Here is a 26,209-nt window from a genome sequence, read left to right as displayed (position 1 = left end):
GTTGGTATAAAGTTACATGAATATGCAAATTGGAAAGCGAGAATCGGGGAACGAGGATGAGAGATATAGCGCCTGATTCCGTGGCGTTGTCGTGCGTGAATTGTAAATAAATTTATTGCGTTCGCAATTCTTTGGCTATCTCTTACCACCACGCCCCATTGTTTTCTACTTGTTGGTTTTACACTTTTGGTTTTAATGGTCTGTTCATGCAGAGTTTTATGAATAATAGACATATAGTTCCCTTTTGTTTTCTGTTTTCGGGGGGTAACAGAGAATAGAGCACATATACCATATATACATATGTAATTTTGCAAGTTGCGAGGGTGGACAAATAATTTGGCAAATGGCCAGAATGACAAATGATTTATAAAGCTAAGGGGAAGTATTTGGAGATTAGATGGGAATCGGAAGCTCTAAAGTGACAATCCCCAAAGAAAATCGATTTAGCTTCATGTTCAAATTGAAATTAATGAATATGGAAAGATTCCTGATTTGGAATACTCAAGTAGATGAAGAATTTATGATATAAGATTGGAATTGTTGAACTTAATTTAAGGAAAATGTTGGATACAAGGACTTAAAGCACACTGAAATTATGATTCATCATATTTCATATGATATCTTATTTAAAGTGCCCTTCCTTGACCGCTCTTTTCAACCATAAACAACTATCTTTGACCTCCTCGAAGACCCCCATTTAACTCACATGTCAATGACCAATGATGACTGAACCAATCCCTGGGAATTGCTTTAACGTTCTCCTGGAAATTAAAACATTTGAGATTCCTCCACAGAAATAGCAACCTGGAATATATCACAAATCAGAGGGCAACCGATTCCCTTTGTTTATAATGCTGCAACTGGAACTGGATCCTGTTCTGAACCCTGGTCATGGCCATGATCATCAAGAGTCGTCTCGGGCATCTGGCATTTCAATTACACAAGCTCCGGCGCGATCTAGACCTAATTGATTGACTCCAGACTCCAGAATCTAGACTCCAGACTCCAAGAGGATGGCAAGGTGCTGATAATATTTATACCACGTACGATCCCTCGCAGAATGCAATTTAATTGCATTTTCCACACACAAACACATAGAGAGAGACATAGAGCGAGAACAATGAGCAATTTTTAAAGATTTCCACGCTGGCACTCAGCACGTTTCCTACATAAACCATAAGCACCAACAAGTAGATGATGATGATCCAGCTTCCCTCTCCAACCTTGCTTCTTGCATTTCCCGGGCTTTTCACAGTTTTCACCAGCAGAAGAAGGAAAAATTATCTTGAGGCTGGAACAGCAAACGGTAAACACGATTGCTCTCCGCTTTAGAATCGGTGGGGAGTAAAGTAACAAGTGCAACGTGGCACATTTTCGAAAGCTCCTCCGCCACTCACGATTTTCACCCCAGGCCAAAGCCACCAGGCAACATATATTTTCTTATTTTCTTTGTTTAATCGAGGAAAGTTTTGAGTCTATTTTATATTATAGGAAGTTTGTTACAGCCTGAAAAATATATATACATTTTGGGAGGAATAAGCTTTTATATGAAGGGGAGCTGAGCATTAATCTAGGCTCTATATATGATCCATTATGACAGGTTAAGTTTCTTGGATTTATTAGGTTAAACCTAAGTTCGAAATCTAATAAATATAAGATATATTTGCATTTTAAGTACAATGTTTCAAGCTTCTGTCCAATCCTTATTCATTATCCTTCATTTTAAGATCTGGAAAGTCCTAGAAAAGTAAGAGTAACATCGCAGTCACTATTCTCTTTCCATAATTTCTTTAACTTGGTTTTTCTTCGCTACTTTTTTAATGGAGGATTATCCAGCAAAACAGTTGCAACAGTTGCATCCATCAACTGGAGAGCGTTGGTTCCTGATGCCAACGGTGGGGTTGGTGGCCCTAACTTGGTTTTCTTTTTTTTTTTGTGCTGTAGTTGTCAACACACAAAAGTTTTCCTCAACTGAAGGAGGTAGAAATCTCAGCAGGCGGGCGCCGGTTGAATGAACTCGACGGAAAAAGTTGAAAAATGGTTTAGTTTTGTTGCTCGCTTTTTTATTTCTTATTTATATTTTTTTTTTTTTTTGCGGCCAGGTAATGATGATGTTGCCAACGCAACGGCGCAGCCTGTGAAAGGAAACGGGGCCAGACACAAATGCTGGAGCAGAATCAGAAGCATCAGGACCAGGGATGGAGGCCAGGAGGATGGCAACAGAATAGCGCAGACAAAGAGCTGCAAGAGCAGGAAACGGGCCACAATGGGACAACACACGGGATGTGATGGGGATGCACTCGAAGAAATAAAAAGTAAATCAATAAATCGAAAGAGCTGGGGAATAAATAACATTAACCTTGAGGGTTTCATTTCTTTAAACTTATATTTACAAATATTTGGTCCATATTTGTAAATAAAGAGTGGTGTAAATCAATTTACAAATATTAAATTATTCTTTGTTTTCCTTAGTGCCCTTCGAATGGTAGATTGAAAATGGGAGGGATCGCACAACGAACCAGCAATTGGAACAGGAACTGTCTTAATCCCACAATCAATGGGATGATAGTGAGAGGCTGAAAAGATCCTCCTCCAGCAGAACCCCAAACCCAAAACATCTGCAGAAACCATCGCGGGATCGTTTGAATCACCTACAAAACTGCAACCAAACTCCATTCAAACTGCTGCTGCTTCGAGGAACATTTTCATCACATGTTGACCAGCACTTGGTAGCATATTCTCTACTGGATCTGCTGCACTTCCTCCGATACCCCCCCCCCCACTTGTGCAATTCAATGGCGTGTAAAATAGCTGGCGGTCATTGTCCGGACAACGAGCGGACGGACAGCCAAAGAAACGAGACAAGACGACGGCTCTGAGTTTTGCATATATGCACAAGAAAGTCAGAGATGACCAATATCAGTGACTTTTAGAAGATAGAAATTGTAATTACTAAGTTCTATAATAATTAATTAAATTTTTGAAATAATTATCCAATAGATTTATCTAATGAATACTAAAAAAAACGTTATTTATTTGCAAAACTTTACCAGAAATGTAGGCAGCATAGCCGCAATCATGGTGTTTTTTTTGACGCACAATACTATCACTTGCTTCCATATTTTGACCCTCTCAGAACTGCAAATGCTTTTTTTTCTCTGGATCTTTTATTAATATTTTGTATCCATAATAAACCGTGACCATCTAAGACCTACAGCTCATCTCTATCAACCGACTAGGGATCTCCTCTCTCTTCTCCGTGGCAACTTCAATGGCAGCAATTGACTTGATCGAGGAGCCCCCTAGTTCTTGCTTTTTTTGTGGCTAAAAAAAAGCAGAAGCTAAGCAGAAACAGAGGCTATTGCCAGGCAGCTGCTGTTTTCTTCGATCTTCAGATCGAGATGATGATCATGATTATGGCGATGATAATTATGAGGCGGTAAATGCTGCGAACGTCTGCTAGCCGTTGTGCTAAAATTTAATAAGTGCTAAAATAATCAGCGCATTGGGTTTATGCAAACTTGTTGCAATCATTATATACCACGAGAACATGTGTGTAGTTTTCGACTCTATTGTTGTATGTATGTATATGTATATAGTTGGTTCTGGTTATTGTCGAGGCTCTCTGGTTTGCCCGCAGTCAATGAACTTGGCTCACTCGCGTTCTGTTTGTGCAATGTGTGTAATTCAAAGCGAAATTATAATGTTGAAAAAATAAATACAAAAAGAAAATTGTGGCCAAGCGAAAACGGGTTGAACATATATGACCATTCCCCTTCTTAATTTTTTCTACAAACTTAATACTATTACTCCAATGACCCCACTTCCTTAGCCACACGACATCTTAATCTATATCTTCTTGCAGGGTTTACCCTTTATTTAAGAAATATGTTTAAAATATAGGTACTCTAAGCTTTGTAATATATATTTTAATATTAAATTAATATTGCTTTTAGAAAGCCAGCCTTAAGCCTTAACTAACTTTTCAAATGTATTTTTACTAACCTCTAAAATCTAACAAATTAGATTCAGATTTAATGGCTTTCTTAGACTATTAAATATTTATAATTTTCTTAGGGTATTAAATACTCCGATCTTCTTTACTAGCCTTTCATTTTTTCCAAGCTAAAAGCGTAATATAATTTTTTATGACACAGAGAATTTCTTGTTGTCGCCGCAGTTTGTTGTTGCCAGTAATTAAATGAAGTTATGTTCCAGACCTGTCTCTCTATTTTTTTCTTTATTTTTTTCTGGAAGAAGCAATAGCCCCTGATGAAGAGTGAGTTGACAAACGCTGACACGCGAGAAAAAAAAGGGGTACAAAAAACGGGGGGCCAGCAAACACGCGAGCGAATCTGGTAAATATTCTTGTATAAAAATAGTTTCAAATGCAAAATGACACATATCAGAGGGGGAAAATTGAGAGCCAATCTCCTTGACATCATCTGGCCAATTGGATGGGACATAATTTGATTAGCACTAGCTGCTGGAATGATGGGGAATTAAAAAAGAAAAAAGGGGAATCTTCCATTTTAAATGGTTCAATAAACATATATCCAATTACACGACAACTTTATAAAAAGATAATTGTATTTTATAAACCATAAAAAATATTATAACTTGCCAAGTAGCTTAGATAAGTTCAGGACTATATAAAAATCAGGGAAACTGAGGAAAACCACTCATAAAATAATTAACCAGAATTATATAGTTTTAGTAGGTTAAATAATATAGCGTTCTCAATGTCTTATCTATCTTAATGTTTACCCACTTCAACCTTTATTTTTCAATTTCCCCGCCTTCTAAACTCCCAAGTTTAAACAAATGAATCTATCACAATTGAAATATCATCGCAGTGAAGTAGGAGTAACAGCCTAGAGAAAAGAGAAAGATCAAAAAACAAATTGGCTGAGCATTAGAAACGCATAAAACTTCATTAAGCTTGTATTCTCCTTCTTCTTCTTTTTTCATCAGCGATAATAACAAACTGAGAGCGGAGTGCAGTTTTTACAATTAACTTGGAAGTCCATAACATAAAGATACGAGGCCGACAGATAGAAAGATGAACAAAAGCAACAACTGCAGCAACACAATCTATGATGACGAGGAAAAAGCCCCCAACCTGGACGTACACTGTACCAAAATAATATATATTCAAGTATCAAACAGCAAAGAAATTAGAATATGATTTTTAGAAATAGAGAAATTAATTCAAGCAAGACTAGAACCTTGAATCTTTTGGGATTTATAAGGTTCAGATTTTATATATTCACTCTTCTAGAGAAGATCTATGTTTTTTTTTTTTCAAGTACATAAGAGCAACAGTTGCGCCGCTTGAGTGCATCCGTTTGTTAAAGTCCAGGGACGGCTTTTATTATTATCATTGTTCAGCTTCTGGCTCTTCTTTAGGCCACATTGCTGCTGCTGCTGCTGCTGTTGCTGATGTTTCTGCTGCAATGAAAGTAGACACAATCCGGCAACGAAAAAAACAACTCAAGTGAATTGCAATGATAGAGCCCAGTCGGTGGCAGGCAGCTACATAAAAAACTAGAAGCAAACACCATAATGAGACATAAAAAAATACATGAAACTAAAAAAATAACAAGGAGATTGCAGTACGGTAATGGCTCATAAAAAGATTTGACTGATTTTTCGAAGTCTATATATGTAAATTTGATGACCCCATTTGGGTTTACAGATTTTTTAGTAAAAAAAAACTTTCTTTTCTTATAAATTTATCCTCTAAAAGTATATTAAAATTGGAAAGCACCCATTAAATATTCGTAATAGATATATTTAACTATCATACGATTCCTACCAAGCAGTTACCACTGTACAGGCAACAATAGATCTCCAACTCTGGCAGTTTTGAGTGTTTTACGCTCGTCATTGCCCCCCGCAGCTCCTAGATATCCCCCTGCAAACAATCCAAAAACCCCAGAGAAATAGAAAAGTTACCAAAGAGTGTACTCTTTTTTTTTATTGCCAGGGGCATGAAATCTGATTCTCGGAAGAGTTAATTTTGTAGACTACGTAGGAAAGGTAAGTTGTTGATGGAATTGAAATGGGAATGTCTGCTGCTCGCGGCTCAAGTCCAGGTAACTTAATTAAAGTGATTGCACCAGGGTTGCCCCGTGCTGCTGCTTTTTGTTGCAACCAACCAGTGTTGCCGCGGCAACAGACAAAAATAACGGAAATAAAGCGTCAGTCATTTTGATGCAATAACATTTGGTAATGGCAAATGGGCGTGTCCCTAAGGGGGCCGTAAATTCGCTTTTGCCAAACATTTTTCACAGCCTTTCCACCCGGCACAGTTACTTTTGTTTTTATTACTTCCTCGTTTCGCACTGTTGTTCTTATTTTTGTCATTGTTCCCACTGACATTGCATCCCCGTGGGAGCTTGCAGGCGCCCAAAATTGTTAGTACAAATGGGGTAGAATTGATAGCGTTAATAAATAAGAAATAACAACTAGAACAAATTACTTCATTTTGCTTTTTTAAATTTCAGACGTATACAAAACAAGAATAATTAATATTTTAATTTATAGTTTAATTTAATTTATAGTTTAATTTAATTTATAGTTTAATTTGTATATGTATACTTTTTTTCCTATTAAAATAACAATTTTACACACTTACACTTGATTGCTAACCATATTTACCAAAAATAAATCAAGATGACCACATTTAATTTAATAAATTGTTTTCCTATTGTACAAACTCTATTAATTTGACCCACGGTGTTCTATATACTGTTTACACATGTTACCCCAAAGGTGAAAGGGAGACGGAAACATGTTAACTCGATCTGCGAGAGAGACGCTCGCAGTTTCAGTTGCAAAACAACGAATAAACAACAGCAATAACAACGAGAGGAACAATAACAAAGCGCAAATTGTATGCTTTTGTTGCCGACGAGGGTAAATGCATTGATTTCTGACAGTCTCGACAGTCGGCGGCAATCGCTTTTTTTCGTGGCCACGGAGGCGTGAAGAAAATGAGAGAGAGAAAAGAAGCCCTTTTGGGGTGATATTTCCCCCTATTTCCTTACGCCCTTGACGTCAGCCGCAACCTGCTCAATTGGTTGTTACTTTTGTTTTATTTACAAAGTAAAAATCACAGAGCGTTGGTTTGATTAACTTCATTATCTATGCAAATTGTAATCCCGCGTACATTTTTCTTTACCTCCTTTTCCTTTTCCTTTTGCACATTTCTTTTGCTCACGCATACACACCACAGAAACAGGGGATTGGAAAATGCACGAATGTAAAAGGGACAACGGGAGAACGATCACATACCAACACACAAACACTTATTTGCCGCGGTGAATTTTTCGGCCACGCACACATACACACACACGCAGTCTTTTGCGAAATTGCAAATAAATGCTTAATTTCATAGTTTCTCAAAGGTTTTTAGTTTAATTAATGCTAATCAAGCTTGGATTTACTTAATTACTATTTACATACCATGTACTTAACGCTGTTTGTATAGTTTTCTAAGCAGAACGGCGAACGACAGCCACCATGCCCACGCAGCCACTTGGTATTTTAATTTGCACAACCTGAAGATGTATTTCAACATATTTCGTTTACTTTATGGCCGCAGATTGCTAGTTAAACAGCATAACACAATTTTACACTATTTGGAACACACAATTTAAGTATAAACCTTTTATTTAATTCACTTGCAGGAGCAGCGAACCGTCTCGCTCGATCGTTTGTGAAAAATGAGGAGGAGGAAGGAATTAGCAATAAGAAGAGGACTTAAGGTTAGAGCGAGATGACACTAGTGCACTTGCCGCGCGAATCGCGTTGGTATTTGCAGTGTTGGTTAATTTTTCTCCAGTTTTCTAGTTGGACACAGTCGAAGTGCGGATCGTGCTAATGTTTTATTAAAAATAGCGCTGTTACAAACATTTAAATGACATAAATTATTGATACAAGTGTTCATGAAGCTGTGCGTAACCTGCTGAAAGTGGAATTATAACAGAAGACGTGCAATTCAGGGCAAAACGACTGGTGAGCACCCGGGGTGCTCCATTCTTCTTCTTCTTTACACATATTCGCGGTTTTTTTTTTCGTCGTCGGTTAAAGTGCGTGAAAAGTGTCCAGTTTTAAGGGGTTTATCCGGGGGAAATGCAATGTTTATGACGGCTCGGCACAACCCCAATTTCTTGGTTGCATTTTCCCTTTGCCAATTCCGCTGACGACCGCAGTTGGCTTTGCGTTTCACGTTTGAAAGGATTAAGAACCGGTTTACTTTGGGCCACCGCCGGCCGCCGGCCCATAAAAAACAAAAGGAGCTTAACAATCCGGCTGGTCAGTGGCGTCGCTTCTCAGTGGGTGGTAGCTGGCACTGATTTACCCCACGACAGGGTTGGCTAAGTTCACCTTCTGGCACATCCCCCGGCAATGCTTTCCCACTCCCCGCTCCCCACTTCATGCAAATGGCCAAACATTAAGGCAACACTTGAGTTGTGTCTACAAACAGCTGCGGCCATTGTATTAGTTACCAAGGCATTTAAAATGTCTCTGAAAAAAGGCTCTTTAAACTATGTAAGTGTTGAAATTGTTATATTTATGTTGTATTTTTAAATTAATATGTATTCCTTTGACCGCGACTGTTTCCAGGCTACATGTCAAAGACATGCCACCCCTTATTCCCGGCGAATGCAAATGCAAACAATGGCCAAGGCTGCGACGGAAGAACAAGTCACGTGCTGCCCATTCCGTAGTCCATTCGCTGTCCTGCCATATTCCTGGGTACTCCTAATAAGCGGCAAATAATTGGCAGGCGAACTTGAGACTACCCCAATGGCATGGGACGTAGCACCGATTGCCAGTGGCAACTGCAATTGCCACTAAAAATCGATACCAACCACCGGCACACAGCCACCCTGCCTTCCTGCCAGCTTGCCTGCCTGCGCAGGTTGTCGATCCTTGCTGGAATTTTCTGTTTGTCTGTTTGTTTGTCTCTGGCCCTGGCCAGCCGGTTTCCAGTGCTCCTCGGCTTTTGTTCCTGTGCTCCCAGAGCTTCCAGGGAGAGAAATTCAGTCTACGTAGCTGCAGTTGCATTGGTTTAAAGTACAGGTAAGCCATAAGAATTAAGTGTTCCTGTAGCAAATGACTAATAAAACTTAATTCTCTTCTAGGTGAGTGCAAATGTGGGGAATATTTCAACCTCAACCTCAAACACACACAACAATTAGAGTTTCCGGCCATAAAGCCCGTCAAGAAGTGGAAAGCGCCGGGCCAGAAAAAACTGTCAACTGACCAAATTTGACAGACAACTAAAACACAGAACAGGGCGGGATTTAGAGGGTTTTTCAGAAGATACTTTAAAAAGCTAATTTAACATATAATTTAAGTACATTTTGGGAACATTTAAATAGTAATAAGCTAGGGATTTGAAAGTAATATAAGATGGGGACTAGACTATTTAAGTACATAGCTTCGCTTTCGCTTTTACAAGCCTAGTTGCACATTTTAAAAAGTAATGCTACTTGTTTGATGAAACTTATGTAACACTCTTCCAACTGTCCCCCAATCCGCTCCTGACTGTCCGAATGACGACAGCACACGATCATTACAGCGGTACTAGCTTGCATTCTATCCGTCTGTCGCCCTGCTCAATGAACCATTCCGTTTGCTGCAGTGGGCCCGACTTGGCCAGCAACAATTAATATGGCCAGCGATGCGGATCTAATAATGTGACTACAATGACGACAATAGAGCCCCGCTCTCCAGGCCTCCCAGCCGTAGCTGTACGTGTTACATAAACAAAGCTTGGGTTCGGGTTTAAGGTTTTCGGGGCAGCTGCAAAAGTGTGATATGTGTTGCTGGGTTCTAACGATACATCATTGTGATATATGTATATGCCCCGAGGTGTGGACTTATATATACATGTATACTAGTACTAGGTGCGCCATAAATTAACACTAGCCGCCGCCTCTCCGGCTTTTCAAAGATAGTGTGGCCCAGTAGGCGGTAACTGGGCTCATAAATGCGGCAACGGCAAAACAATTAACCATTGCATGTCGACAGTGCTTAGGAGTTACAGTCCAGATAGAGAGAAAGATCCCTGGACCATGGCCACTGGTCAGCAGTGCTGGTGGTGGTGGTGGTCAAGGTGCGTGAGATCATTGGCGGGTGATAACAAGCTGAGCCTAAATTCCTAGTGGCTACAAATGAGCGATCGTTAATCTCAATGGGCAAACATGATCGGCAAATGTTTTGCACTCACTTTGGGGAGGGACACCATCGATGCAATTCTTTTAATGGCCCATAAAATACTTGAAAGGGGACTTTCTGTTAATGCCAGCTCATTGAGTAATAATTATTTGTATCTAATTTACTTGCAAGTGATTTTGTTACTAATTTGTAAGGATTGTATGCTTGTTTTTCGTATTCATGCATAGTATATATAGTATATTTATTGATAAATTTGTATACATGAGTAGATATTAATTCAGAAGGTACAAGAACAGCTTGTAGATCAACTTATTTGAGATTCTTTAGCCAGTTTAGGATTTTTAAAGAAATTGGTAATGATTTCCTTTGAAAAGTAGATAACAAATTTGATTTTACAATATAGTTTTCCATTATTTTCCCTTATCCTGTAACTTTCTCTATTAAATCTCCCGAAAATCCCATAAATCTCCGAAACAAAAACTGCAGTTAGGCTACAATAACAGTTAAGTGCTAGCAATATGCATAAAATCAATGAAATGAACTTGATTCCTAGTTCGAAATGAAAATATACAAATAAGGGAAATAATGCCAAATGGTGGGAAGATATGCAACCAACATTGAAACCAAAGACCCAGCTAGGAAAAAAAAAATAAAAGCGAAATCCGAATCCGAGTTAAGAGTGCGATTCTCTACTCCCAGAAGCATTGTTGTTCCCAGGCGATGATAATCGGGGAAACTAAGGGTGGTTATAGGGTAGCCTGACATGGCACACAGGGGAGAAATAACCCTCCTCCTGGCAGTGGTAACAGTGGTAAAACTGCAATTGCATTTGCTTGGACAAACTAGAGAGTGAAGCGAAGCAACAACAACCCCCGATGAGGAATCCCTTCTGGAACCCTCGCACAATGGCCCATCCTTTATCCCTTCTCTCCTGTGTGTGCCCAATGGTGGCGCATTTGCAATGACAAACAACAATAAAAAGATTCGATATCGAGGCGATCGATCAATAAGCAGTTACAAACACACAGGCACGCTCACAGCGATTGCGTGAAATTTTGTTGAGACAAAGCGGCGACGTATTTGGAAACTCTCCTCTTTGGAAGTAGGGGTTATTATATCATATGAGGTATATGAGGTGCCCCCCTTAGATCGGCGCAGCTGCGCAGGCGCCGCGATCCAGCCAGGGTTGTCATCTCTTTGCACAGCAGCTTCCCTGCTGATTTTTGGTGGTGGATTGCAAGAAAACTCGGTACAGTAGAGCTAGCGATTAATCCAAGGTTTATGCGTAGGATATTCAGGAAGTTATATAGTTTGGGATATAGATACTTTTTTGGAACTTGTATTATTTACTTATTAAAATTTGGTTAAGAAATCTGATGATGAGGATGCCTAAAACATGCTTACATCAGGTTTAGTGGGCTAACCACTTTTGAATTTCTATAGTTTCTTTAAAACCTATGATTTTACTTCATCTTTAACTTATAGAAAGGACTTTTCCTGCTTTTCTTGGCTCTATTCATGATGTTTTCTGGACAATACACGTATAAACATTGTCATATGTCCTCGTCACTTGGTTTCGAACATTTGTCACTGTCGCAAATATGTATGGCTCTAACTGTTTTCCATCCCAAAAAGGGGTGACATGCGTCGTTTGTCCAATTTGTTGCGCAATCAAGCCGTCGCCTGCATTTCTTTTTTTTTCTCTCCTCTGGACTCCTCTGGAAATCGTGCGTGTCGTGAACCAAGTCCACGTTCAAGTCCAGGTCTTTTAGCTGGTAATTGGTTTGTCATTACAGCCAAAGCCAGGCGAAGGAGCGAGAGAGTGCATTGATCTTGGCGGCGAGGAGCAAGGAATCAGCTGCCTTCTGATCTTGGCACGTTCTATGAGAAACTGGAACCCTCCCTTCCAACATTCGCACCTTTAACAAGGTTTTTGGTTCGTAATTTATGGGCCTGCAATATATATAGCTGAGCCTTTCTCTTTTCTTACTGCTGCTGCATCTATTCATTTCTTTATTTTGTGATTTCTCAACCTTCCGGTTTTCCCTTTTTCTTTCTTTACCATTTCCCGGCAATAATTAAACGAAAAGAGGACCAAAGGATCATCTTTAGTTAGGCTCAACTATTTCCCAGGCCAAAGTTCAGGCAGAGATTTATGGGAAAACCAATTGAAGTGCCAAGAACTTTGATATCTCCAATGCTGGTTGAGGGGGAGCTCTGAAAAACCATTACCATACCGAACAGTTGCTCTGTAATGCGATGAGGGTGCTCTCTCTCTTCGGTCTTTTGTTGTCCAGCAAACTAGGGGAACTCCTCACTATGGATGCCTTTTAACGACCCAACAAAAAGCACAAAACTCGATGATTCAATGATACTTTATCGCCAAACTTAATCTACTTGAGAAGGGAGAAACTACGAAGTGACACATTACATAAGATTCGGATGGGGGGCAAAAGAGAGGTTGAACTCCGGTCCAATACTAAAAAGATGAGGGCACTTCACTTCACCACTGAACGTGTACAAGTATTTTCAAGTGTATGTTTCAATCAGTGCTGTTGAAGTTTATAAAAATTTATATATTGCTATATGGGGCATAATTGAATATTGATGGCAAAGGGTTAAATCAATTGTTAGGGCTTCAGTTTGACACCCAATAACAATAATATATAAATAGGGGGCATAATTGAGGCAATATTAAAGAGTTTTGTAGAGAAGCCTACAGTTTTATAAAGTAATGTGAGTACTTAAAGCCTTTCATATAAAATCAGCGGCTTGATATCTCTTGAATAGGTTTTTTAAATAGTAAAAAAGTATGTTTAAAGAAAAGATTTAAGCATATATTTACAAAGTGTTTTTTATTTACGAGTTTCTCCTCTCAAAGAGTATGTTATATTCGACTTTTCTATATAACCCGCATTCCTCAAATAGTTGATAAATTATTCCCTGTAAAAGAATCCTAATCAAATTAACCACGGGGCCAACGAAATCTGTGTACACATTATTAACTTGATTGCTCTTTGTTGCTATTGAAGAGTAATTTTTCTCCATTAAATGGAAGTAGCATAGTTTCGATGATGGAAACTAAACCACATCGATTTCTGATTTTTAATTTTGTTTAACGCTTATTGTTATTTAATCCCTTTGCCATGCCACCATGTCCTCATCCAGGACAGATGTTTGTCCAGTTTCCGGGTTGCTCCCTATCCCTGCCTAATGCCTTGTTCGCGGGATTAATGTGTGTGTGGCGTGGGGAGGGAGCCTCGGAGGGTGGTGACCGAGCGATGAATTCAGCATGTGTGCTGATTTTTGCACTATTGTGGGTCCTTAAGCCGTATTAATTTTCAATAAGTGCAAACCATCGAGCTCTATCAAATGTTTGATAAATGGCCCAGCGGGTTAATCCAGAAGTTGGAACAGAAAAAGGGGAAGATCCATGAATCGCAGGGGGAAAAGTGTCCTTAGCACGTGACTGTGTCATCTTTCAGGATAAATAAAACGTGATCAGGCATTTTTAGGTATACAAAATTAGTGTTATTTATATGGTTCAATGATCTCTGATATTTATTTTTTGTATAATTATTTGATTATTATTTATATAATATTAATTTATTTCCTTTAAATTATTCTAGCAGCATAGCATTTAAACCTACATTTGTAGGTGTACTTGGTATTTTTTAATTTATTTATTATGGAACTTTGGAAAGCAATGATACTTTTCAGAAATTTTAATATCTTTTTTTGTGAGTTAAAATCTTCTGCCAGCTGACAGATTCATATAATACACATATAATTTATTAAAATATATATTTGAGAAACGGAAAATGAATGTTCCAATTATGTTAAAGCCTCAAATTATGCAACATATTTCCGTGTTTAACCAAACCAAGACAACAACCACTTGAACTGCTTGACTGACAACAAAGCAGTTGATTTTAAATTTAAATTTAATTTAATTTTAAACAAGAAAAAACAAAAGAACAATTACGACTTAATTCAAAGCTGCAACTAATTAAGCATTAACTATAATGCATTCAATATATTACAGCATTGTTTCTAAAAATAATCAAGTGACTAACCTAATTTGAAACAGCATTTAGCATATATATTAATTAAAACCCAGTAATCTGTGCTTTTTTATCATCATGAAGTTCGTTCGTGATCTGTATTTAATCTGAGATTTATTTGTGTTCTGTGACCTTTTGCGAGAGAGCAAACTGCACGTGCATAAATCACACGTTTCAAATTCGCGAAGTTCGTGTTCGAGGGGAAACGCGACAACTCAACTGAAACATTTGTCTGATGCAATTAACTTGGAAAATTTCATCAGTGTAAGGGCAAAAAAAAAACAAGAAAAAAGTGGGGAAAAAAGTTGAGAACTTACAACGAAAGAAGGTTTTTTTCTCCCTTTTTATCTAGTTTTTAAACTTTGATGATTTAGCAACATTGTTAGCTCTAAGAATATATTTATATAAGAGGGGAAAAGCGGGTAATATCTAAAATTGAAACGGATTTGTTGGGCTTTTTTTGATAGATTTTTTTGTGGCGAAACAGCGTTTGGTTCATTAGCACTCATTAATCATAGCTCATAAAACAACTACGATTATTATTGGCAGTTTTGCCGCAATTCCCAAAGAAAGAATAAATATATTGTTATACACTTGAGGTGATATTTTTAGTTCTTTGTCAATTAAATTATATTATTATTATTTGAACCTTGAAAGTGGTTATAAATGTCCATGATAATAATAGTTTAGTTTAGAATAATGTCTTAGACATTTGTATTATTTTTTGTATCATATTTTATTATATCAGTAGAACAGAGCCTTCTATAAAGGTACTTCTTAAGGCATTATACCCAATATGCTAAATCAAAGTTCTTAAAAATATCATAACTTTGCCAAAAATGTATTAATTTTAATTCGGAAAGCTGTTCTGTGCTAGTTTTTAAAGGGTTAACAAATATGCATATTAATTTTTATAATTTAAAAATTTTAATTTTTTTGTCAAATTTTTGACAAAAATGTATCGCTAAAAATGTTTGAAAAAATTTCAAAATTTTTTTTTTTACCAACCATGTCTAGATCGATTCGGCTGTTCATGCTGATCAAGAATATATATGATTTATAGGGTCGAAAATGATTCTTTCACTGAGTTACAGGCTTCTGACTGCAAGGGGTATACAAATATGGCTTAAAGGGCTATTCAAGCCTCTTACCTCATATTTTTTCCCATAAACAAGTAAATATATAAGTTAGCTACAACCCTTAGTTAAATTTTATATTCAAAGCTCCCAGACTCTGGCAAAACTGATGAATTATGAATACACCCGGCGTCGGCTCGTGACTCAAAACAGGTGCAAGACTCCAATTGATATTGAACTGGGAGCACGCCAATGATTGTCGAGACTAGACTATAGTCTCTATTGATTCTGGACGAGCCCCCTCAAGCTTCCCCTGGCTAAAACATTTCCCATTCGTATTCCTGTTCCCATTGCCGCCGCCGGGCAATAGAATGTTTCCTACAAAAGCAACAACTTTTGTTGTTAATTTATTCAAAAGTTTTCGTGTGACTTGTTGAAACCGAAACAATAAATCCAGCTAAATGCATAAAAATCAAGTGTTAAATAGGTAAAAATGCGAAATAAAAAGCATTACCCCAAAAAGGAAAGGTAACTGGTTCTGGTAAGGGAAACGAGCAAATAAATGATATTATATATATCCGTCTTACGACAGCACATTCATGATCATGATTCCATTACTTTCGATTCCGTTTTGAAAGTACGTAACATAATATAAAATATCTTCTAAGGCGGATGTGGATGCCAAGAATATACCTTCATAACCGCATAAGCGAGTGACTTAATCAGAGTCATTATTAGCAGGGATTATAAATATATTCCGATTCATGCTGGATCAATGTTCAGTCCCCTACAATTATTATCTTACATATGATGATTATAGGATGATATAATGGGGGCCCATTGTGCCGCCAAAGATCACAGATCATTGGACCTATTGTTTGGCCCTGGCTTCATGTTTGATTTACTTGCGGAAACAGCTCTAGGAATTTCACTCTAAATCATTTCATGTAAATGTCACTTTGAAAAGTCATTAACATCTGAATGAACTTTGGAGTTGAATGGAAGTTGATGGAAGTCTTCTTGTTTGAAAATCAACCAAGGTTTCTAGATCAACTCTGATGATATGTGATCTATTGAGTTCAAATTCTTGGAGTCTTAAGCTTCCACTTTAAGGGGATTATTATGTTTACAGTTAGAGTTCTCTGACGTTTTTAAATAAACCAGTTTCTTTTGGCAAAAAAGCTTACAAAGCCTTTAAGTCTACGTCAAAAAAGCTAAAGTAATATTAGTTTCAAGGTGTTTTGTGTTATTTCTTAAGATCAATATTTGTAGAAAGGAATTTTGCTTGTTTCTGGCCTTCTACTTTATCTTACATATAATTTTTTTTATAAGATTTCTCTAATATAAAAAAAGAAATCAACCTCTTTTAATATCACAAAAGTTTTTTTTATTCAGTTTCGAGTCTTGTAGCTTAAATACAAATTAATATATTACAAAGATGAAAGAATAAAACTTAGGCCTAGGAGTAGCAAACAATACTTGGCACCATTGACAATGACAAGTTCATTATGGCAAGAGTCTCCTCCTTTTCTTCCTTCTCCTCCTCATCGGAGAAGAACCATTAGCAAAGCAACCATCAGACTCCAGCTGATGGCTCTTTGGGCTCCACTTGATCTAAACATTTGATCCTCTTCCGCCGGCAACTGGGCCATGGCCACCAGTTTCTGCTCCTCATCGAGCTTTGGTCGATAGCTCCAATCAATGGTATTCGTCTTACAGATTTGGGCAAAGACTCTTGCAGAGATTTTTGGCGTTCTAGTGCGTTCCGGGGAATTAAAGTCTACATGGTAGAGGCCAAACTTCTCTGAGAAGCCAGCCTTCCACTCATAACTATCCATTAGACTCCAGGCAATGTAACCACTGATATTGACACCATCCTCCATGGCATCCAGGACTGCAGAGAGATACTGATTAAAGTAATCTACGCGGGCATAATCCTCCAGTCCACCGCGATCACTAACTCCATTCTCAGTGACAATTATCTCGGGACCATTGTATTCGCGGTGTATCCACATTAGAAGATTATACATGCCCTTGGGATAAACCTGGAATAAATAATTAAATAAGTATAAATAATATTATGTATTTCATCTCTTCTTAATCTCTAATCTTTGCTCTAATTTCTCTTTGTGTGTGCAAATCAAGAGCACAGCTTGGATACACAACCCCTGGTTAGTTGGGTTCATTCACCTGTACTTGTAGCATAGCGCCACCTGGTCGAAAGTCACCCTCTTTTTTGATTCAATGCCTAAGTAGTTTACTCGGCAAAACCATAATTCAAAGCTCCAAGTGGGGGATAAGTCAACCCTCAAGTCTAGGAAAGTTAATTACACCACCATCTCTCTCTCTTCTATTCAGGGGACGTGAGGGATTCCTCATCTCCGGTGGGTGAGCCACAATCAATTTGGGCGACTAAGCCAAAGATAATTGAAGAAGGAGTTGGAGTTGGAGTAGGAGTTGGAGTAAGAGTTGGTGTAAGTGTTGGAGTAGGAGTTGGAGTAGAAGTTGGAGTAAGAGTTGGAGTAGGAGTTGGAGTTGGAGTAGAAGTTGGAGTAGGAGTTGGAGGAAAGATGCTCTCGTTGTCAACTTGTTTGGTTGCCCAGGGCAAGCAATTTTCCTAGCCTCATAAAATAATTACTTTTGGCTAAGGGAAACCTTTTAAAGGGATGCCTTTTTAAGGCAGTTAAAATATTCAGCTTTGAGTTGCTGTTTAAGTCTAATGAGAGTTTTAAGAAGTTGCTACAAATTTTGGTTTCCCCTTTAAATAATAGTAATACATTCAACTAACCTTTAACCAAACCGATCCAGATCCCGGCCAGTCGACTTCCTTTTGACTCTCCACAACGCCCATATCATGATTGAATGATGGCACTGGGAATCCTCCAGTATTATTATGTCCATTTGAGGTAACCAAGTTACTGGTGTACGAGTTAATGCCAAAGAAATCGGCAGTGCCGCGAATGCGATGAATCTCCTCTGTGGTAAATTCGGGCAATCTAGAACGAACGCCAAATCCTTGCTCCTTGCTCAGATTACGTATACGCTCGATCATCACCTTGGGATAGTTGCCATGTTTGGAGAAGATCGGATGACCAAACCAACCCACATAGAACTGCATGGCCCGCTCGGAGGCCTCACGATCCTCGGCAGAGTCGGGATTCCTCGGCTCCGGCCACGAAGTGTCCAGGGTGATGCCCATACGACCACCCTGACGCTTCTGGAAGAGATCTCTATACATGTGCACCACCTCAGCGTGAGCTTTTAGAAGATTATGACCACACAAATAGGCAGGAATGCCAGGATAATTGTACGATGGCGCCATATAGTCCACTCCATAACCATGTTCGCACACATGCCACGGCTCATTTATAGTTGTCCAGATCTTCACTCGATCGCCGTACATCTCGAGCACCAAACGAGCATAGTCCTTGAACAAAGGTATGATCTCTGGATTGGTCCAGCCTCCTAGCTCTTGCAGCTTCTGCGGCAGCTCCCAATGATAGATCGTTACCATGGGTGTGATATTATACCGAAGGAGTTCATCGATCAGGTTCGAATAGTACTTGATTCCCGCGGTGCTCACATGGTTCATATAGCCACCGGGCATGATCCTTGGCCAAGACAAGGAGAAACGATAGGTGCCAGCATGTAGTTCCTTAACCATTTGAACATCGCGACGCCACTGAAAGAAAGGGTTTATAAAATTATATTAAAATTATAAGATTTATTAGGGGTTTTCGTTGGTTTTTTGGTAATTAATAGGGTAATCCTAGGGATAAAGAAGGCTGAACTTCAGACCTAATTTAAGGTTTTTCACAACCCTCTAGTTTTGAAAGAAAAACTAAGGTAACCGTTATCTCTTGACACAAACCTAATTTTAATTATATTTCTGTATTTTTGATAATTTTTTATATAGATCTTATATAGATCCTCTCTAACATATACCCTTTAATCAGCAGCTAAAAAGTAGGCAAAACTTTTTCCTCACTAACTTTATGGTAATTCCATAAAACAGGAGCATTTTAAGTTATTTAAATCTATAAATTCTCAACAAATTATTACCATTTAAGTATCAAACTATTGAAAACACTTAAAAGTAGTTTCTAAATTGTTTAAGCTACCAGTTTAGTAGCAACACTAAAAAAAACCCAAACAAGCTTAATATCAACCCAATTTAAAAATTGATTTAGACAAATCGCTGACAGATCACATAAACTCACTAATCTAACATCAAGTTAACATTTAAATTCAAACTGACATAATAAATAAATACTTAAATGTCGGAAAATTGTCTAATAGCTGCATTCCAACTTGTTTTTTTTTTTTGGCGCTCGAATTGATATGGTTTCCTTTTTGAAAAACCATGCCAAGAATGCCGGGCCGAAAAACCCCAAAACCGCAAAATTGGGAATGGAAAAACCAGTTGGTCAGTCACCAGTCTTGGTCAGTGTCACTTGACTTGGCTTTGGCTTTGGAGGTGTCGCTAAATTATGTGACTTTGAATTGTAAAACAATTTGAATCGCGAAGGGGCGTTTAAGCTGTCCGTTCCGCCATATAGTCCATTTATCAAATCGCCTGCCGCCGCTGACAACAATAACAAGCGGATAGGCTGAGCGAATTAAATAAAAAATAATAACAAAAATCGAAATAAAACTAAACACAAACGACACCTGCCGCAAAAAAAAAATCGGTTAGCTGACTTTGATTGGCATTAGCAGGCGAATTATGACACAATTAATGGTCACTCCAACACATTCTCAGGCTGCTGATTCCATAAATCAATGCAACTATGTAATACAATGCTAAATTCTTTGTAAATAAGTTATTGGTGTATATTACTGGGAAGGAGATCTGGTTGAGATTTATACATAATTATTTTGTAGGTTATTTCGAAACCTATTTATTATAGTTTTTGAAAGATTTAATGTACCAGAAAATAGTTGCTAAATATATTCAAATGTTTACACTCTTCCAGGGTATTATTATTTTAGTTAGAAGCTTGTAACTTTTAAAGGAATTATTTCCGACCCTATAAATCATATATATTCTTGATCAGCATGAAAAACCAAATCGATCTAGTCATGTCCGATCAAAAAATAAATTTTCGAAATTTTTTCAATATTTTATAAGGTGTCAAATTGTTAAAATTGTTCAAAAATTTATAAAAATTTAAAATTTGTTCAAACTTTATATTGAGTATGTAGATTTATTTAACTTATAAAAGCTAACATAGGGAAGCTTTCCGAATTGAAATTAATGCTTTTTTGGCTTAGTTATGATGTTTTTAAAATGCAATCCAAGGAACATTAAATGCTATACTATATACTAAAATAATATAGAAAAACAGCTTAGTAATCTATAGAAAAATATTTTTTAAATAGGTCAAAATTAGTCTTTAGCACAATAAAGACTTGATGCTTCTAAGAGCTCTTAAGATCTCAAAATCTTTGTATGAGATAAGTCTTGGTATCTTTCTATTTCTATATCTCTAGCTATATTATACAAAATGTTTGATCTAAGAACTAAACAATGCTTTTATTGCTTCTTATTCTTATCTAAATGTGAACATACTTAACTTATCTATCAGTCTACCATGAAAATTGGGACACATTCTGAATGAAATTTAAATAGAAGCATAGATCTCAAGTTTATCAAAAAAAAAAACCCATTCAACTTCTCTTAAATAAACCTTTTTATATAATCCCCAGTTCCGTTTCGTTTTTATTTTATTTATTTATAATCAAACTAACCCAGTCACGCCCTGATTAAACTGCCCTTTAAGTCGTATTCTTAACAAAAGATCATTAATTCAATACAGAACTGAGATCATTAATCATTAATCATTCCATTCAAGACAAATAGTGCAAACTTAAAGCGCTGAAAAGCCCCAGATAACTTGATTTTATCAGAACAAAGTACATAGTTTATCAAATTATAAAACAGGTGTCCATGTTCTCCACCTACCTGTGATTTATGAGACTCTTCGCTAATGGTTTTTTGTTTGTTTGGTCAGAAGAACTATGCAAATTGATTTGTGGCCTGTAATTTAATGCAACAATGTTGCAGTTGCATCGCATGTCCACACTTTTAGATGATGATTTATATGCCTATCAAGATGGGCATTTAAATTATAGTTATAGCTGGAAATCATGCTACTATAAACATAATTGGTTAATGAACTTGGCTATTGAATTAATTAGGCAGAAGCCGAAGATTGGATTATCATTGTGACTAAATCTGTCATGAGAAAAGGTTTAAAGGAGTGCAACAGAGTTCTTTATAATCTTTATAAAAAGACCTCTAAGATCCCCAACAATTAGTTACTGAAAGTAATTAAAAGCACCCCCTTCTTAAGTTAATGCTTATATGTACCATCGCGTTCGATTAGCGTCAAACAGATCCAGATAAAATCGCGTAATTATCCGTGTAACTAATTGCCATTCGAGTGCATCGCAAATGGTGATTTGCTCACACATATTTTCCACTCGATTACCTCAGCCTCGCCAGATCTTGAACTCTTTGCATAACTTCCAATCAAAAAGATATCTATATATATATATATCTGCGATGCCAAATGAACCGACAACTACCATTATTATTAGTGTCCATTATCTACATATGTGACTTACCTGATGATAGCTATCTGCGGATATATCACCATTGGATTGATCGGCAATCTTCTCGGGATGTGTGTGTGTTAAAAAGTCCCAAATGGATTCACCTTTATCATCGGCATTCCAACCGCCTTCGATTTGATAAGATGAGGAACCAACGCCCCAGAGAAAGTCATTGGGGAAGCGACGGGTCTGGCTTACCGGTGTGCCGAGGCATCTGTAAAAATGATATTGGTAATATGTGTTAATCGAATAATGTTGCTAAATCTTCTCTGAGAAATCCCCCCCTCAGATCAGCAATCCCCTCTACTATATAATGCTGCTGCTGTTTTGCTAATCAAGTGACATTCAATATTGACGAATGTTACGACAATTTTTTATTTACTGTTTAATTTTGTATACGTTTTTATGATCGTATTGGCCAGTCATTTATATCAATTGTGCTTGGCCAAGGTCACCTCGCCAAATTGATACAGATTTTTAGGTGAGCTTTCTTTAAGCCAAGTTTGGGGTTTTTTTTAGCAGAGATTTGAATTTTTTGTGTTGCCTTTCAACTTTAGTCTTTGATGAGGCACTGACATCACTCAAAATAAAAATCTTTAGTCACTAAAAATCTAAGAAAATCTCAGCTTTAAATAAATTATTTCTTTTATATATAGTTTGTGGAATTTTTAAGCCGTAAAGTCATAGTTATTAATAGTTAAATGAGTAAAGAAGCTCTCAATATTTAGTTTTCGGTAAAAAGATTTCCTTATTGAATATTAATTTTAATTGTTGTGATAAGAAATGATTTACCAGCTGGTAAATTTGATTTATATTTATATCAAGTTTTAAATTATAATTAATTCCATTGACTACTTATGGAATTTCTTGGGAAAAACTTTGATTTTAACCAACTTTTTATTTGCATAATGATCTTGAACAAAATTTTTTTCATCAAGAAAATTCTACAATTTAAATAAAATAGCTTTGCTCTTTTTAAACTTTATTAATTGTTGAAATAAAAACAAATAAACAGTTGTTTATATATAAAAAAAAGTGGAATTGTCGGGAATATTGAATTTATCATTGAAATATTTAATTTTTTGGGGTTTTATAATCACTAAAAAATAAGAGATACAAGGATAAATTGTATCTTAAATAAAAATACACATAAAACCCTTTAAATTTTAGTCATTTATGTATATATATAGCACATGATATCATCGAAAATATTTTAAATATCAAAATATTAATGATATGTTTTAGACCAAGTTTTTGGATCTAGTTTTAGCTCTTTTTGTTTTTGAACTGCTTTTTTTTTACGAAACACTTACGAGGCAATCAACAGCAAAGAAGGCAGTATATATTTCAACATTTTTTGTTTGTGGCTCGGATATATCCTTGAACGCGAAACTAATTAACTTCGAATGGAAAACTTTTTAGCAGCAACAAAAACCCGAAAACGGATAGCTTGCTGCTTGAAAACTTTTTCGTTTGATTTTCGTTGAACTTTTCGCGTTTTTCTTAGCGAAGCGTTTTTTTTTCGCGAGCGTTTTAAGCCCGAACGCGAAACGTTTGCAAATGAACTCCGGCGGCTTTATGTCCTACCGTTATAAAGCGATCTTGGCCGTCTCTGAGCTTCGCTGTCAGCGTCAGCAGAGCGACGTCGACGTCAGCGTTCAGCATCGAGTCATAGACAAGTTCTCAGTCTCTCTCTCTCTTTGTCGCACTTGCACCCTTTTCTGTCTTTTCTCTTTCACCTGAGATCAACAGGTGTCGATATTGTTATTATCTTTCGCTAAATCGGGTTTGTTTTTAAACACGCAAACAGTGATTATGATAAGTTAATTGTTGTTTTAGTACATTTTAAGAACATTTTGTGGCAAGTTTTTGAGTATTTCTGATCAAAAACAATGAGAAATTATACTTAATCAAATTTGTACTCAAAATAATACAAGCTCTGTTTATTTAATTTCACATTTTATAAATGATAATAAATATAAATGAACCAAGAGTTATATTGTAATGAAATTTAATCCAAGTCCAAGTCATAATTATATTGTATTGATTTCTAATATATATTTTCCCTGGCAATAATTGGAGAATCCCCTTTTAGAATAATAAATAGATCGGGGAAAATGGAGTTGTATTCAAATGCTTGCAAATAATATTCAAATTTATCGTAAGGCACAGACAGATTTAATCATAAATTATTCAATATGAAAATATAAGCACAGAGCCGTAAAGCCCCACAAAAGGCACGAGTATGGGTTTATTATAAAATTTAAATACTACCTTTAGTTTGATTTTAGTTTTTTAATAGTATAGAAAGTCGTAAAAATAAACAGAAAAGACACGTTTAATAAATTAAGTAATCAAATATTACCTAAACATTTTTGATTACTCCTAAGATCTAACAAGACAGAAAACTATAGTTTATATACCCCTGCAGTTTCTAATTGAACTATGGAATCGAATTGGAAATAAATTATAACTGAACTTACAAAATTTTCATTCCTTGAATAAAATCAATATTTAAAAAAACTCATAACTAAGCCAAAAATTCATTAATTTTAATTCGGTAAGCTGTCCTATGTAGTTTTTTTTAGGTTAAAAAATCTGCATACTCAATTAAATTTTTTGAAAACTTTAAATGTTTATCAAATTTTAACGATGTAACCCCTTTTAAAATTTGGAAAAAATTTCGAAAATTTATATTTTTTAGCAGACATGGCTAGATCGATTCGGCTTTTAATTCTGATCAAGAATATATATGATTTAAAGGGTCGGAAACGATTCCTTCACAGCGTAAGAAGCTTCTGACTAAAATGATAATACCCTGGAATTATATAAAAATTAGCATTTCCCATTATTATTATTATTAGCTATCAAGAAGTTTTGCAACCAGTTTTCCTTCTTGAAACCTTCTTTTTAATTAAATTTTATAGTAAATAGAAAACGAAAACAATGTTTAAACAAGTGCACACGATTCTTTCCCGGAAGAATGATAAAGAAAAGAGAGCTCCAGTCCAAGGGAGCCCCAGAGAGAGAGTGAGAAATGTGTGTCGGAGAAATTCAATTAGATTGAAAAGATAAAAGATAATGGAACAACTAAAGATAAGATTTCTGTAACAAGAGCACAAGAGTTTGGATCTGGGGGAAGTTCCTACGGATCTATGATTCTAGAACAAAAAATCTAAAAAACGAAACGGAATCGAATGGAAACCCCATTGAAAAAAACCGGTTCTGCCATTGGATTCGCCCAAAAAAAGAATTAAACAATCGACTCTTTTGCCTTACAATGACCATTATTAAACATATATGAACAGCTTTTGTATCCGCAATCGCTGAACGTTTTATTAAACAAAACTCCATTTCCAGTTTGATATTTTAATCCGCACATGTGCCAAAATGAAAGAACCTGAAGACTGGATGCGACACGAAAGTTTTGAAAGTCCAGTGTTAAGGAAATGCCGCATTGAGGTTTATATTATCATGATTTTAATATATAGTATCAATCGATTTAATTCCAAATTGGTTATAATGAAAGGTGCAGAGTTCTATTAAACTTTAAACTGAAAGATCTTTTACTTAAAAACATTTTATAGGTAGCTTACTTTATTACCCTTTTAACTCGTTGTATTTATAATTTCTTAAAGCGAAAGTTAGCTAAATAATAAAATGTTATACTGGTAAACAAAATCTCTGATATAATTTATAGCTTTCAATACTATATGCTTCAATTCGTGATGGAGGCGTGTCTCCCAGTCCCTGACAGGTGTTCGTTCTTCAAAAAGCAAATGTTGGTATTATTGAAAAATCAGTTTTTCAGTTGCCAAGCTATATATATATTTGAATTGTTATAGTTGTGGTTTAAAAAGAAGTTTCAAGTTTCAAGCATTCCGATTTATAATATATATAAATATTGACACACAGAATGGGCGTGTCTTGTCACAGGTGTTCAACTGCTACTGCTCCCAAAACGAATTCAAGTCAAAGTTACATGATTAATGAAGTTATTTAAAATCACAAACATTTACTGACGTAAGATAAGCATTGAGTGACAAACCTTAAGACCTTAAAATAGTCTAAGAAAGTCCCCCAACTTCCACAGAAGCTTGACATGTCTCTCCTCCATTTAATTTTGGAAAGATTCTCATTTTTTAGTGGAGCAAACCGACGGCAGCAACCGGTTTCAGGTTCATAAACATTAATTAATAAATACGTATCTGCGATGAGGAGTATTTCCTTTTTTTTTTGTTGCATCTCCCGCTCACG

The 26,209-nt window shown here is 36.5% G+C and overlaps 1 protein-coding gene and 2 long non-coding RNA genes across 4 annotated transcripts; 2 read left to right on the top strand and 1 right to left on the bottom strand.

Moving 5' to 3' along the window:
* Positions 1-1,940: 1,940 nt before the first annotated feature.
* LOC147643434 (uncharacterized) lies at positions 1,941-5,219 on the top strand. Of its 2 annotated transcripts, XR_015272090.1 has the most exons (3): positions 1,941-2,040; positions 2,103-2,315; positions 2,473-5,219. It is a non-coding gene; the product is annotated as an uncharacterized LOC147643434 (long non-coding RNA). The 2 variants fall into 2 exon arrangements; XR_015272089.1 differs by lacking the exon at positions 2,473-5,219 and having other exon boundaries at positions 2,103-2,364.
* Positions 5,220-7,483: 2,264 nt separating this feature from the next.
* Positions 7,484-9,240, top strand: LOC147643433 (uncharacterized). Its single transcript, XR_015272088.1, has 2 exons — positions 7,484-8,559; positions 8,635-9,240. It is a non-coding gene; the product is annotated as an uncharacterized LOC147643433 (long non-coding RNA).
* Positions 9,241-16,698: 7,458 nt separating this feature from the next.
* Positions 16,699-23,535, bottom strand: LOC110183558 (myrosinase 1). The gene is made up of 4 exons (XM_020951859.2): positions 23,266-23,535; positions 21,965-22,166; positions 18,123-19,016; positions 16,699-17,379 (listed from the first exon to the last, which is right to left on the bottom strand). The coding sequence occupies exons 1-4, from the start codon at positions 23,304-23,306 to the stop codon at positions 16,879-16,881; spliced, it is 1,638 nt and encodes a 545-aa protein (XP_020807518.2). The 5' UTR covers positions 23,307-23,535; the 3' UTR covers positions 16,699-16,878.
* Positions 23,536-26,209: the final 2,674 nt, after the last annotated feature.

This window comes from Drosophila serrata, unplaced genomic scaffold, assembly GCF_035046125.1.
Source record: "Drosophila serrata isolate PLE 108 unplaced genomic scaffold, ASM3504612v1 contig_273, whole genome shotgun sequence".
Classification (NCBI taxonomy): domain Eukaryota; kingdom Metazoa; phylum Arthropoda; class Insecta; order Diptera; family Drosophilidae; genus Drosophila; species Drosophila serrata.
Note: the sequence above shows the minus strand (reverse complement) of the source record. Positions and strands in the feature narration are given on the sequence as shown.